Source organism: Trachypithecus francoisi, unplaced genomic scaffold (assembly GCF_009764315.1).
Source record: "Trachypithecus francoisi isolate TF-2019V2 unplaced genomic scaffold, Tfra_2.0 Lachesis_group3, whole genome shotgun sequence".
Taxonomy (NCBI): domain Eukaryota; kingdom Metazoa; phylum Chordata; class Mammalia; order Primates; family Cercopithecidae; genus Trachypithecus; species Trachypithecus francoisi.
This window is the reverse complement of record NW_022681468.1, coordinates 139,297,851-139,313,994: the sequence shown is the minus strand read 5'-3', so window position 1 is coordinate 139,313,994 and position 16,144 is coordinate 139,297,851. Positions and strand designations below refer to the sequence as shown.

General features: G+C 40.4%; 1 protein-coding gene across 2 annotated transcripts in view; it reads right to left on the bottom strand.

Moving 5' to 3' along the window:
- Positions 1-16,144, bottom strand: part of SPPL2A (signal peptide peptidase like 2A) — a 63,003-nt gene that overhangs the window by 25,910 nt on the left and 20,949 nt on the right. For both annotated transcript variants that reach the window (XM_033190125.1, XM_033190124.1), the window contains exons 5-8: positions 15,948-16,081; positions 7,277-7,425; positions 3,805-3,901; positions 3,274-3,375 (exon numbers count right to left, since the gene is read on the bottom strand). In XM_033190125.1, coding sequence (XP_033046016.1) covers positions 3,274-3,375; positions 3,805-3,901; positions 7,277-7,425; positions 15,948-16,081 — 482 coding nt within the window. The remainder of the gene's footprint in view (positions 1-3,273; positions 3,376-3,804; positions 3,902-7,276; positions 7,426-15,947; positions 16,082-16,144) is intronic.

The following is a 16,144-nucleotide window of genomic DNA, read 5'->3' as shown; positions in this document are numbered from 1 at the left end:
GACTATTCCATTTTTTTTTTTTTTTGAGACAGAGTCTCACGCTGTCACCCAGGCTGGAGTGCAGTGGCGAGATCTTGGCTCACTGCAACCTTTGCCTCCTGGGTTCAAGCGATTTTCGTGTCTCAGCTTCCCAAGTAGCTGGGACTACAGGCATGCACGCCACCATGCCTGGCTGATTTCTGACTATTCAATTATTAAACAGCAAGCATAACAACAAAACCCCTCATATATTCATATTTGGTAATTTTACTGTCCCAGTAGAATCATGAATATTATTATACTAAGAAAAAGTTGAAAAGGCTACCTCAGAAGAACATGTATCAGACATAAGTGCATTAACACATGTCTCGTTCTAGAAAACAGCTGTTAACAAAAGAATTTCAGTGTTAACACAGATCCAAATAGCTTGAACATAAAGAAAACAAGTTATGCCACTTACTCCATCAGAAATTGACATGAGTAATTATCCACTGATTATCCTACGAAGCTGTATAAAGCTGTATGAGCTTTGTTTCCCAAATTTTAGGCCATTAAATCCTTTCAATCTCAATAATTTTATTAATAAAACATTAATATAAATTTAAGTATATATTTTCTTCTGGTTATCTTCCTGCAAATAAACAGATATCTCTATATTTGCTTATATCCCCCTCCTTCTTGCATAAAAGACAGCATACTCTATATATTTTTTTGCACTTCACTTTTTTCACTTAAAGAAATACAAATATCAAATCAAAGTGGATTAAAGACTTACATCTAAGACCTGAAACTGTGAAACTACTTGATGAAAACACTGGGGAAATGCTCCAGGACATTGGTCTTGGCAAAGATTTCTTGAGTAAGACTTCAAAAGCACAGACAACAAAAACAAAAATGGACAAATGGAATCACATCAAGCTAAAAGGTTTTGCATGGCAAAGGAAAAATCAAGAAAGTGAAGAGACAACCCACAGAATGAAAGAAAATATCTGCAAACCACCCATCTGACAAGCTATTAATAACCAGAATATATAAGGAGCTCAAACAAGTCGATAGAAAAAAAACCAAATAATCCAATTAAAAATAGGACAAAATATCTAAATAGACATTTCTCCAAAGACATACAAATGACCAACAGATACATGAAAAAATGCTCAGCATCTCCAATCAGAGAAATGTAAATCAAAACTACGAGATATCATCTCACCCCAGAATGCTGGCAAGGATGTGGGAAAAGGGGAAACCTTTTACACTGTTGGTGGGAATGTAAATTACCACAGCCACTATGAAGAACAGTATGGAAATTCCTCAGAAAACTAAAAACAGAACTACCATATGATCCAGCAATCCCACCACTGGATATACATGCAAAAGAAAGGAACTCAGTATCAAAGAGATATCTGAACTCTCACATTTATTGTAGCACTATTCACAATAGCCAAGATACGGAATCAACCTAAGTGTTCATCAATGGATAGAGGAAATATTATACATATACATACATATATATATATAAAATTATACAAATACACACAATGGAATATTATTCAGCCACAAAAAATAATGAAGTCTTGTCATTTGCAAAGACATGGATGGAAGTGGAAGACGTCATGTTAAGTGAAATAAGCCAAGCACAGACACACAAATATTGCATGTTCTCATTCATAGGGGGAGCTAAAATTAAGAAAATAAAAAATTGAACTCATGGAGATAGTAGAATGATGGTTACCAGAGGCTAAAAAAAGGTAGAGAGTGGGGGTGATAAAGTGAAGATGGTTAATGGGTGCAAAAATATACTTAAATACAATAAATAAGATCTAGTGTTTGGTAGCACAATTAGGTGATACAGTTAATAACTTCTTGTATATTGTAAAAATAACTAAAAGAGTGAAATTGGAATGTTCCCAAAGAAATGACAAAGGCTTGAGGTGATGGATCCCACAATGACTCTGATGTGATCATTACACATTGTATGCCTGTATCAAAACATCACATGTAGCCCATAAATATATATAGTTATGTTCCCACCATAATTAAAAAATAAAACTTTTAAAAAAGTATAGATTGTGCTCCTTTTTGTACTTTATATATCATAGAGTATATTCTCTCTCTCTCTCTCTCTCTCTTTTTTTTTTTTTGAGACAGAGTTGCACTCTAGTTCCCCAGGCTGGAGTGCAATAGCGTGATCTCGGCTCACTGCAACCTCTGCCTCTCGGGTTCAAGTGATTCTCTTGCCTCAGCCACACCCAGCTAATTCTGTGTTTTTAGTAGAGATGGGGTTTCTCCATGTTGGTCAGGCTAGTCTCGAACTCCTGACCACAGGTGATCCGCCCACCTCGCCCTCCCAAAGTGCTGGGATTACAGGCATGAGCCACCATGCCCAAGTATGTTCTCTTTTGTATCTACTTTCACTTAGCATTACGTTTGAGATTCATTCACACTTGTGTATGTGGTATAAGGCTTACTTACTGGTGAATAGTATTTCATTGTGTAAATATAACATAATGTATTCACCCATTCAAAGTTTGATGGACATGTTGATTGTTTCTATACTCTCTCTCTCTGTCTCTCTTTCTCTCTCTCCTGGAACACCCTGCATATCAATTCATAGAGATCTTCATTGTTTAGAGCTGCATTGCACTCTATTGTGTGGCTATACCAAAATTGTGTGTGTGTATATATATATAAATATACACACATACATATATATACACACACATACACACACACACACACACACACACATATATATATATATATATTTTTTTTTTTTGAGATGGAGTTTCACTCTTGTTGCCCAGGCTGGAGTGTAATGGCGTGATCTCGGCTCACTGCAACCTCCGCTCACTGCAACCTCTGCCTCCCAGGTTCAAGCAATTCTCCTGCCTCAGCCTCCTGAGTAGCTGGGATTACAGGCATGCCACCACGCCCAGCTAATTTTTGTATTTTTAGTAGAGACGGGGTTTCTCCATTTTGGTCAGGCTGGTCTCGAACTCCCAACCTCAGGTGATCTGCCTGCCTTGGCCTCCCGAAGTGCTGGGATTGCAGACGTGAAATTAAGTATATTTTTAAAGTCTATTTCAGTGTATGTGTTGAAATCATAATTCATATTTCCTTCTCTATATGAGTTCAAGTGCACTAACATAAGATCTGCTTATTTAAGAAGTAGTTCATTACAAGACTGGTGTTCTGGCATAGAAGCAAAAAAGTTCCGTAATAATCACAATAAGTATCAGGCCAACATAGGAAACAATTCATCTTTAATCTAAAAGCAAATACATTGAGTATTCATACCTGTCTTCATTTCGAAACACAGCCCAAACAACAGCCACTGCTATGCACAGTCCAGAGAGAAAAATAAGTCTCACTTCTATGCTTTTGCCACGACACGCAATCCTAAAAAACGGATTGAAATACTTAACACTGCAGATGAAGTACAAAGTTCACTTGATATAAGAAGTAGCAAATGTTAACCATAATCATAAAAAGTGACTGAAATACCAATTTTAAAAGTCTTGATTTTACATAAAACAAATGAGACATAATAAAATGTTTATCAGTCCAATATAATTTTCTGTGATGATGAAAATGTACTAAATCTGTGCTGTCCAATATAGTGGCTACTAGTCACATGTGGCTATTGAGCACCTGAAATGTGGCTAATAAGAATGAAAAACTCAATTTTTAATTTTATTTAAATTTAAATTTAAACACCTATAGGTCCAATGTATATCAGACTATATAGGTTTCAAATAATACTCCTATTTTGTATTGTTTTAAATTATAAACACCAACATTATAAAATTTCCTGTAAGAGATACATACGTGCATTGTCCATATGGTATCTTATGAATTAGTGCAGCAAGACAGTTGTACAGACTCATTGCTGATGCTATGCAGAAAATTGCTATCATAACATAAACTAGAAAAAAACAAAACACTAAATTACATGAGAACAGAAGGAAAGTTGATAAGAAAATATTTATACAAGCAATATTAATTCTTTAGTTTTCTTTATTGAATCATACTTCCAACGAAGTTACTATACGATGACCTGAATTACTTACTAAGCTGAAATTTAGATCGTGAGTTTTTTTTGCTTGTTTGTTTGTTTGTTTGTTTGTTTTTTCTGCTCTGTCACCCAGTTGCCCAGGTGGGAGTGCAATGGTGTGATCTCTGCTCTCACTGCAATCTTTGCCTCCTGGGCTTAAGTGTTTCTCGTGCCTCAGCCTCCCAAATAGCTGGGACTACAGGTATGTGCCACCATACCCAGCCAATTTTTATAGTTTTAGTAGAGACGGGGTTTTGCCATGTTAGTGAGGCTGGTCTCAAAGTCCCGACCTCAGGTGATGTGCCTGCCTCGGCCTCCCAAAATGCTGGGATTATAGCCGTGAGCCACTGCACCCAGCCGTCTTCTTTTTAAATAGCAATGAATTTAAGGAAATCTCTCACCAAAAACTAAAATATGCTTTCAGGTAAAGTAGAGGGCTCTCTTTTTTCTATCAATGACTACTATAAACTGAGAGTTGATAACATAAATTAATCTGAAGGAGTATTAAATTAATAAAAACACTTGTTTGATGCCAACATACTACAAATATCATCCTAGTACTTGCTCTCTCAGCAACAGGTTAAAATGAGTGATATTAACAAAATGAGTTCTTTTTTTTTGAGATGGGGTCTCACTGTGTTGCCCAGGCTGGAGTGCAATGGGGCAATCTTGACTCACAGCAACTTTCGCCACCCAGGGTCAAGCGATTCTCCTGTCTCAGCCCCTTGAGTAGCTGGAACTACAGGCACGCACCACCACGCCCAGCTAATTTTTGTATTTTTAGTAGAGACGGGGTTTCACCATGTTGGCCAGGCTGGTCTTGAACCCCTGACCTCAAGTGATCTGCTTGCTTTGGCCTCCCAAAGTGCTGGGATTACAGGCAAGAGCCACCACACCTGGCCAGAATGACTTCTTTTTAATTAAAAAATACATGTCATAAGCTGGGTACAGTGGCTTACACCTGTAATCCCAGCACTATAGGAGGCCGAGGCAGGTGGATCTCCTGAGGTCAGGACTTTGAGATCAGCCTGGCCAACATGGTGAAACCCTGTTTCTACTAAAAACACAAAAATTACCTGGGGTGGTGCCAGACAACTGTAATCCCAGCTACTCGGGAAGCTGAGGCAAGAGAATCACCCATCTCAAATAAATAAATAAATAAATAAAATACAAATATTAGCCGGGCGTGATAGGACGCGTCTGTAGTCCCACAACTTGGGAGGCTGAGGCAGGAGAATCACTTGAATGTGGGAGGCAGAGGTTGCAGTGAACCCAGATTGTGCCACTGCAGTCCAGTATGGGTGACAGAGCACAGCAGAGCAAGACTCTGTCTCAAAAAAAAAAAAAAAAGATATCATAGGTCTAGTTTTGTTTTTTTGGTTTTTGTTTTGTTTTGTTTTGTTTTGTTTTGAGACGGAGTCTCGCTCTGTCGCCCAGGCTGGAGTGCAGTGGCCGGATCTCAGCTCACTGCAAGCTCCGCCTCCCGGGTTTATACCATTCTCCTGCCTCAGCCTCCCAAGTAGCTGGGACTACAGGCGCCCGCCACCTCGCCCGGCTAATTTTTTGTATTTTTTAGTAGAGACGGGGTTTCACCAGGTTAGCCAGGATGGTCTCGATCTCCTGACCTCGTGATCCGCCCGTCTCGGCCTCCCAAAGTGCTGGGATTACAGGCTTGAGCCACCGTGCCCGGCCCATAGGTCTAGTTTTTAAACTGCTGTCATAGGACAAGAGAAACTGAACAAAAACGGAATGAGGTCAGGTGTGGTAACTCACACCTGTAATCCTAGCACTTTGGGAGGCCGAGGCCGTTGGATCACTTGAGGTCAGGAGTTTGAGACCAGCCTGGTCAATACAGTGAAACCCCATCTCTACTAAAAATACAAAAATTAGCCAGGCATGGTGGCACACACCTGTAATCCCAGCTACCTGGGAGACTGAGGCAGGAGAATCGTTTGAACCTAGGAGGCGGAGGTTGCAATAAGCCGAGATTACGCCACTGCACTCCAGCCTGGGTGACAGAGCAAGACTCTGTTTCAAAAAAAAAAAAAAAAAGCTGAATGAAACAATCCTAGGCCCTAGTTTTCTAGTCCAGAAATTTATGCTAATGCTATACACATAAGCATAGTAGCCTTTGGTGGTTCTTACAAAGGCTTTTTGCTAGTTCTTATCAGGTACACTCCTTTTTCCCTAGTCTTCCTTCTCTTTGTGCTGTATACTGTCCAGGCATGGCAAATTTTCATTCTGTTAGGCCATTAATAAGACTGTTGAGGAGATGGACAAGCCATTGTAGTTCCTACTCCCACTGTCTTCAAGGAAAAAAAGGACTAGCTACTCTCTAGACCACAGGAAGTACCTGTGTGACTTCAGATATAATATGATCCTGTTTATGTAAGTAACATAAAATTCAAGCAATAAAACATTTGATTTGCAAATTGACAAAAGATAAACTACACTTTGGGAGTATGTAGAGGCAATACATCAGTAATTTGAATAATCTTCTATTTCATGTAACTAAATATAGCCACCAAGAACTCCTTAATCCACTGCTTAGATACTGAGCTATATCATTTTCATCTACAGAGAGGAAAACTTAGGGACCATGGCAATTATTTCAACTCATCCATGAAGAAGTGTTCTTATCTGAAAACATAACATACTTTTTTTTTTTTTGAAATGGAGTTTCGCTCATGTTGCCTAGGCTGGAGTGCAATGGCGCAATGTCAGCTCACCGCAACCTCCGCCTCCCAGGTTCAAGCGAGTCTCCTGCCTCAGTCTCGTGAGTAGCTGGGATTACAGGCATGCACCACTACGCCCGGCTAATTTCTGTATTTTTAGAAGCGACAAGGTTTCTCCATGTTGGTCAGGCTGGTCTAAAACTCCCAACCTCAGGTGATTCACCTACCTTGGCCTCCCAAAGTGTTGGGATTACAGGCGTGAGCCACTGCTCCTGGCACCTAGTGTATTTCTAATCTGAATATTTATATCTCAGAGTAACAGAGACCTAACACTGATAATTAAAAAAAAATAATATTAACCAAATTATTCAGATAAGTTCTCCAGGTAGAATGGCTTAAAGGAAAAGATAAATCTAGTATTAGTCAGTGAGACAATTTAAAAAATTATTATTAACCAAATTATTCACATAAGTTTTCCAGGTAGAATGGCTTAAAGAAAAAGATAAATCTAGTAATAGTCGGTGAAAAGAATGCATGTTAACAGTAACAAACATAAAATATGACTTCTTACCCAACCATTTGTAGAAGAAATAAAGTAAGACCATCATAACACAGCAGATGACCACAAATATGACAACTGTAAGAGGACTGAAAGTTAGATACTCTTCCTTCTTTTTTCTCATTTCTCTATCTTCAGTTGTCACTGCTTTCAAGTTTTCCCTGTACAAACACACAGGAACTTTAGCAAATCTCAGCCAAGTATAGTTATTTAAAAAATCTCTCTCTAACACCAATTTAAATGTGTTTCTGAAGAAAGCAATGTATTTTTATTAAAATATGTTTATTTTATTATTTTCCTAAGATATCTTGTTATAGCAAGTAATGTACTTTTTAAAAACTGTACCATAAAAAGAAATATGTAATCTAGAAAGTAAAAACCTCTTAAATGCTACCCTCCAGAGATGATCACTAACTTTTGAAACATTTTTTTCTGCAGGCAAAATTGTTGAAAGAGATGACATTTATTATATAAACAAATGAATACTTGTGGATGTTTATATTACCTAATTTGAAAATTATATTGACATAATAAATTTCAAACTAAAACCAAAGCTTCTTACAAACTTACTATTATCAACTTACAGACAGTAAAGTACTTCCAAAAATTAGCTTCCCTTTTTTTTTGAGACAAAGAGTCTTGCTCTATTGCCAAGGTTGGAGTACAGTTGGCGCGATCTCTGCTCACTGAAACCTCTGCTTCCCGGGTTCAAGCAATTCTCTTGCCTCAGCCTCCTGAGTAGCGGGGACTAGAGGCACATGCTGCTAGGCCAGGCTAATTTTTTGTATTTTAGTAGAGACGGGGTTTAACCGTGTTGCCCTGGCTGGTCTCAAACTCCTGAGCTCAGGCAACTCATCCACCTTGACCTCCCAAAGTGCTGGGATTACAGGAGTGAGCCACCGCACCTGGCCGCTTCTCTTAAATGCAAATGCTAAATTCTCCTCTCAATCAACTTAGCATTTACTATATGCCTAGTCTATGCTCATCAATGACTCAAAAGAAATTCAAGGCATAACTTTGTCCTACCTTTATTTAAGATAACAAAATATTGTCTCAACACTTGCTAGGCCACAGAGCTAATAACAGAGACAGAAGTCGAAGAGGAAAAGAACTGCAACTGTTGTTTGCTGGGCAATCTCTTGTCAACCTTATAGTCTCCTCCTAGTTATATGCAACCTACGACACATTATTAATACTACTTCTGAATACTTTTCAACAACTCTGTTCTAAACTCTGCTCCCTCCTGTGCAAATCCTGGCCCTGCTCATTAGGTCTGGGCTCAACACAAAATTTTGGTTAAAAAAGTTTATTTCTGGCTGGGCGCAGTGGCTCAAGCCTGTAATCCCGGCACTTTGGGAGGCCGAGATGGGCAGATCACGAGGTCGGGAGATCGAGATCATCCTGGCTAACATGGTGAAACCCCATCTCTACTAAAAAATACAAAAAACTAGCCGGGCGCAGTGGCGGGCGCCTGTAGTCCCAGCTACTCAGGAGCCTGAGGCAGGAGAATGGCATAAACCCGGGAGGCGGAGCTTGCAGTGAGCTGAGATCCGGCCACTGCACTCCAGCCTGGGCGACACTGCGAGACTCCGTCTCAGAAAAAAAAGGAAAAAAAAAAAGTTTATTTCTTTTAATATATTTTTTAAAATTAAATTAAAAAAAAAAAAAAGAGGCGGGGTTTTGCTGTGTTACCCAGGCTGGTCATGAATGCTGAGCTCAAGTGATTCAACTGCCTTGGCCTCCCAAAAGGCTGGGATTACAGGCATGAGCCACCAAGCCTGGCCTAAAAAAGCATATTCCTTTGGAACTGCATATTTCCCAACTGTGTACCAACAAGCCACTTTCTTACTAGAAAACTATTGACTGAGATGACTACTGTATTAAGCATCTGTGACTGTAAGATTGCCTGGGAAAAGAGCAGGGAGAGAGTTGATGGAGACACACTAGCACCTCCCCTGAAACTCTAGAGCTGAATGACAGGGTATTAAATAAATTTCTATAAATGTGGTACCTGAGTGTAAAAAGGTGCTAATTATGATATCTGTCACTGCAGAAATACATTTAAAGAAATTTTTGTCATAGTACACATACAAGCCATAATAATTAAAGATTTATATATTCATAGTCATTGAACTAAAAAGCACAGGCAATTTATTTAAGGAAAGCATACAGTATACTAGATTTATATCACATTAAAATATTACAATTCTGCCCGGTGTGGTGGCTCACACTTGTAATCCCAGCACTTCAGGAGGCTAAGGTGGGCGGATCACTTGAGGTCAGGAGTTGAGACCAACGTTGGCCAACATGATGAAAATCCATCTCCACTAAAAATACAAAAATTAGCCAGGTGTAGTGGCACGTGCCTGTAATCCCAGCTACTTGAGAGGCTGAGGCAGGAGAATCGCTTGAACCTGGGAGGCAGAGGTTGCGGTGAGCCAAGATCGCGTACCACCGCACTCCAGCCTGGGTGACAGTGAGACTCCAACTCAAAAAAAAAAAAAAAAAAAAAATCACAATTCATCTTTTTTGAAAAAAAAATTGTATTTTCATATCAGCTTGAGAGCCATATGCAACAGGAACCTAAACTTTCTTGCATGCCATCTAGAGGTTATAAAGGCTGAGGACCAGTGACCTTATTATAAAAAGATTTTAGGCTGGGCATGGTGGCTCACGCCTATAATCCCAGCACTTTGGGAGGCCGAGGCAGGCGGATCACCTGAGGTCAGAAGTTCAAGACCAGCCTAGCTAACATAGTGAAACCACATCCCTATTAATAATACAAAAATTAGCTGGGCGTGGTGGTGCATGCCTGTAATCCCAGCTACTCAGGAGGCTGAGGCAGGAGAATTGCTTGAACCCAGAAGGCAGAGGCTACAGTGAGCCAAGATCACGCCATTGCACTCCAACCTGGGTGACAAGAGCAAAACTCTGTCTCCAAAAAAAAAAAAAAAAAGATTTTAACACACTGCTGAAAAGTCTTTCTACAGAACCCAGGCATCTTTCCCTTTTGCTTAAGGTACAGCTCTCATTTGGCAGAGTAATTTTGGGTTGTGAGGTCCTGTCCTGGCACATTTTCCCTTCCCTAAGCCTCACTCTCTTTCCATCCAACTGTCATTACTTGCTAAATGATGGGCCTTATGTTTTTAATAATTCTTTGTATGGAACTTTTTCCTTTATATCACTGATTCATATTCTCCATACGGTCACCACCCCTTTCTCCTCCCACATGCACTTATTTCTATCTTTATTTTGCTCTTAGAATCAGCCCCCTCAATTTTAAAATCCATGATCCTGCAGGTATGGGACATTTCCTCTCCCAGTCTGGTTTCCGAAGGCAACAAATTACTTGTTTCTGCTCCATCATCATGTTTTACAAATAAAAAAGCTGGTATGTATTCCCCTCCAATTTCCAATTTTCTCAAGGAGGAGCTTGTCCTAACGTGTATCTAAAAAAAAGCTTGCCTTGCTAAACTCAAAGTGTGGGTCCATGGGCCAGCTAAATCACTTGGGAGCTTGTTAAAAATGCAGAATCGGGCTGGGCACAGTGGCATACACCTGTAATCCCAGCACTCTGGGAGACTGAGGTGGGCGGATTGCCTGAGCTCAGGAGTTTGAAACCAGCCTGGGCAACACAGTGAAACCCCGTTTCTACTAAAATACAAAAAATTAGTCAGGCATGCTGGCGTGCACCTGTAATCCCAGCTACTGGGGAAGGTGAAACAGGAGAATTGTTTGAACCTGGGAGGCGGAGGTTGCAGTGAGCCAGGGTCGCGCCACTGCACTCCAGCCTGGGTGACAGAGCGAGACTCTGTCTCAAAAAAAAAAAAAAAAAAGAATGCAAATCTGGGCCCCTATCCCAAACCTACTAAATCTGAATTTGTATTTTATTATTGTTATCGTTATCTTTTTGAGAGAGGATTTTGCTCTGCTGCCCAGGCTTCAGTGCAGTGGCATGATAACAGCTCACTGCAGCCTGAAACTCCTGGGCTCAAATGGTCCTCCTACATCAGCCTCCTGAGTAGCTAGGACTATAGGTTCATGTCACCACACCCAACTAATTTTTAAATTTTTTTTGTAGAGATGGGTCTCACTATGCTGCCCAGGCTGGTCTCAAACTCCCAGGCACAAGAGATCTATCTGCCTTGGCCTCCCAAAGCGCTGGGATTACAAGTGTGAGCCACCACGCCTGGCCTGAATTTGTATTTTTTTTTTTTTTTTTTGAGGCGGAGTCTTGCTCTGTCACCCGGACTGGAGTGCAGTGGCCGGATCTCAGCTCACTGCAAGCTCCGCCTCCCAGGTTTACGCCATTCTCCTGCCTCAGCCTCCCGAGTAGCTGGGACTACAGGCGCCCGCCACCTCGCCCGGCTAGTTTTTGTATTTTTAGTAGAGACGGGGTTTCACCGTGTTAGCCAGGATGGTCTCGATCTCCTGACCTCGTGATCCGCCCATCTCGGCCTCCCAAAGTGCTGGGATTACAGGCTTGAGCCACCGCGCCCGGCCTGAATTTGTATTTTAATAAGATCTCTAGATAAGTGTATGCACTTTACAGTTTGAGAAGCACTATTCTAGAAAACAAAAAAATTTACATAGTAATGGAAGTACAGGAAGAATCTATAATAAATAGGAAAACATTTTTAATAAATCAGCAGCTTTTGGAAAATTATTTGTAAAGTTTCCCTAAGTAACATACAAAATGATTTTAGAGATATGGAGATCTTACATACTATGCTTTATAAAGATCAATAATTGCCAGGCGCAGTGGCTCACACCTGTAATCCCAGCACATTGGGAGGCCGAGGCAGGCGGATCACCTGAGGTCAGGAGTTCGAGACCAACCTGGCCAACGTGGCGAAACCCCATCTCTACTAAAAAAAATACAAAAAATTAGCGGGGTGTGGTGGTTCACACCTACAATCCCAGCTACTTGGGAGGCTAAGGCAGGAGAATTGCTTGAACCTGGGAGGTGGAGGTTGCAATGAGTCAAGATCACACCATTGCACTGTAGCCTGGGTGACAGAGTGAGGCTCCATCTCAAAAAGAAAAGATTAAAGATTAATAATGAAGGAAAAAAACAAGCTTACTCATATGAAAGACGTGACTGATATATCTTGAAACACGCTTTCCAAATACGTAAAATGTTTAAAGCTCAATGCTCCAGGAACCTACACTTGTTAAACTCTAACATTTCCCTCTTGATGCAAGTCAATCAAATTTTAGTATTTAAGAAATTACAAATAACCTTAGCTTCATTTAGTTACAGATAAGACCTTTCTTTTTTTTTTGAGACGGAGTCTCACTCTGTCGCCCAGGCTGGAGTGCAGTGGCGCAATCCTGGCTCACTGCAAGGGTTCATGCCATTCTCCTGCCTCAGCCTCCTGAGTAGCTGGGACTACAGCCACCCGCCACAGCGCCCGGCTAATTTTTTGTATTTTTAGTAGAGACGGGGATTCACCGTGGTCTTGATCTCCTGACCTTGTGATCCGCCCGCCTCGGCCTCTCAAAGTGCTGGGATTAAAAGGCCCAGATAAGACCTTTTAAATGGAAGCTATAGATCAATTCACAAGGCAAATATATTTTGCCCTTCATACATGAAATAATACGCTCTGGGCACATTTTTTTTCATTGAGAGTTATGAATATACATTGACTCTTCTATGTATATTGCTCATTTTAATTTAGAGCCAAAAGTACAAAACTGTAGGGAGACCGAGTTAAGGTTACTACTAAATAGGAAAATCCGAATTTTGTGTACATTTGAAATTTCTGTATTTAAATGAAAATATGGACATGCTTTAAAGTTGTAGTTAATCTTCATGCTATAGATTTTTCCTCTCACTGTACAATTTTGGCCATTTGAGTCTTTTTGTTTAAAGTGGCAGAAAGTTGAAATCTTTGGCTATTCAGGAAATCAAGACTACAGATGCTTTGGGCCCCCACAAATAGTACATTGCATCATTGTTCACTTTAGCAGCAGATGTGCTGGCTATGGGGGCAGTAGGGTTAGAAGTTTGTAGCAGGTAATTTTAAGGATAATTAATTATAAATCATTTCCCCTAATCTGCATAAATTAATTAGAACTGATTTTAATAAAATTTATAAAGTATACAGCAAACATTTAAAGCTGTTGTTGGAGAAAAGGGAAGCATATACAGATTCAGTTGGATTGCATTTTACTTTTTGGTGTATGAGTTTATGGCAAACAACACAGTTTGTGGCTTTTTCATTTCTTTCAATAAAAATATTTAGAAAATATAATTTTTATTTTTTATTTTTTTGTAGAGACGGGTTTGGTTTTGTTTTGAGATGGAGTTTTGCTCTGTCACCCAGGATGGAGTGCAATGGGATGATCTTGGCTCACTGCAACCTTCACCTCCTGGGTTCAAGTGATTCTCCTGCTTTAGATTCCTGAGTAGCTGGGACTACAGGTGCACACCACCACGCCTGGTTAATTTTTGTATTTTTAGTAGCGATGGGGTTTCGCCATGTGGGCCAGGCTGATCTCGAACTCCTGACCTCAGGTGATCCGCCCGCGTCGGCCTCCCAAAGAGCTAGGATTACAGGCGTGAGCCACTGCAACCGGCCAAGATGAGGTTTCACCATGTTGCCAGGCTGGTCTTGAACTCCTGGGCTCAAGTGAACTGCCCACCTCGACCTCCCAAAAATGAGTCACTGCAGCTGGCCTTTTTTTTTTTTTGAGTAGGCTCTCACTCTGTTGCCCAGGTTGGAGTGCAGTGGCACAATCACAGGTTAGAAAATACAATTTTTAGGCCGAGCCTGGTGGCTCACGCCTGTAATCCCAGCATTTGGGAGGCTGAGGTGGGCAGATCACCTGAGGTCAGGAGTTCAGGACCTGCTTGGCCAACATGGTGAAAACTCATCTCTACTAAAAATACAAAAACTAGCCAGGCATGGTGGCAGGCACCTGTAATCCCAGCAACTAAAGAGGGTGAGGCAGGGGAAGCACTTGAATCTGCGAGGTGGAGGTTGCAGTGAGCTGAGATCATGCCACTGCACTCCAGCCTACATAACAGAGCAAGACTCCATCTCTAAAAGATATATATAAATATATAATTTTTAATGTGAGAAATCCTATACTTGAGAGATGCCTCAATTTATCAGTGGCTTTATAAAGCAAAATTAAAAACAAACATGGAGGCCAGGCATGGTGGTTCATGCCTGTAATTCCAGCACGTTGGGAGGCCAAGGCGGGCAGATCATGAGGTCAAGAGATCAAGACCATCTTGGCCAACATGGTGAAATGCCATCTCTACTAAAAATACAAAAATTAGCTGGGCATGGTGGTGCGGCCTGTAGTCCCAGCTACTTGGGAGGCTGAGGCAGGAGAATCACTTGAACCAGGGAGGTGAAGTTTTCAGTGAGCCAAGATAGCACCACTGTACTCCAGCCTGGCAACAGAGCGAGACTTTGTATCAAAAAAAAAAAGGAAAATGTAACAACATTTGTGTTTGTTCTGTCTGATTAGCTTGCTCCTAATTATGTTCTCTAAATGTATAAAAGTTCTCTGATATTTTACTGTTACCTTACAGTTTGCTAAATAGCCATTGCTTTTGAGAATTGAATAGTGTGGTGTATAGCGGTTATTTAACTGTGTCTACATTTTTCAAAGTTTTATATTAATTATTTATTTTTTGTTTGTTTGTTTGTATGTTTTTGAGACGTAGTCTTACTCTTGTCGCCTAGGCTGGAATTCAATGGCGCAATCTTGGCTCATTGCAACCTCCGCCTCCCAGGTTCAAGCGATTCTCCTGCCTCAGCCTCCCAAGTAGCTGGATTATAGGCTCGCACCACTGCACCCAGGTAATTTTTGTATTTTTTGTAGAGACAGGGTTTCACCATGTTGGCCAGGCTTGTCTGAAACTCCTGAACCTCAGGTGATCTGCCTGCCTCGGCCTCCCAAAGTGTTGGGATGACAGGTGTGAGCCACTGTGCCTGGCCTATTTATGTATTATAAAAAGTGACAGTGGGGGGAGCGGGGAGGGATAGCATTAGGAGATATACCTAATGTAAATGACGAGTTAATGGGTGCAGCACACCAACATGGCACATGTATACTTATGTGACAAACCTGCATGTTGTGCACGTGTACCCTAGAACTGAAAGTACAATGAAAAAAAAAGAAAAAGGAAATTAAATAGAATTTGCTAAAAAAAAAAGTGACAGTAGTACCATTTTAGTTGGCCTGAATGTTTTCAAGCCTTGAAATAAATCTTGACTAAGTGAAAAAAAAGATGGACATTACTAACATAGTTAGAATTCCTAAAGCATTAAACAGAATGAAGAGGCCACACTGTAATGACTCAGCCCAGGAGCAGCTGAAAAACTCCCTACTTTCTCTTGCTTATTTTCTTCCAATCTAAATCAATAGGTATATTAGGATATCTCCCATGACCCTTCCTGGGAGACAGAATTAAACATTTTAACTTAAAAGAGTCTCTGATGTGATGTCAGTGTTCCTCTGACAGTGGAAGAGTTACAGAAATCTGTGACTCTTTTCTCTCTGGTGAAAACGTAAATGATCTACATGAGGACAAACCTGCAGACTGGGCTTACCAGCATCATATTCTGAGGACAGATACAATTTTTATATTGTTATATAATTAAAATGATTGCAGAAATTTTTAACCATTGATTACAAAAACGCTTAAGTTAATTAAACTTACAATTCAACTAGTCCACTCCAGTATCCACCTAATGCCACAGTGAACACAGCAATTACAAAAATAACCACCATAGTATAATCAAAGTCAGGCCATGATGGAGAATACATTTTCACAGTAATGTTATTTCCCAGAATCTGAAAGGCAAAATAACAGTTAACCACAGGAATAACTTTTTTCTCTACTATAGTCATAACAGC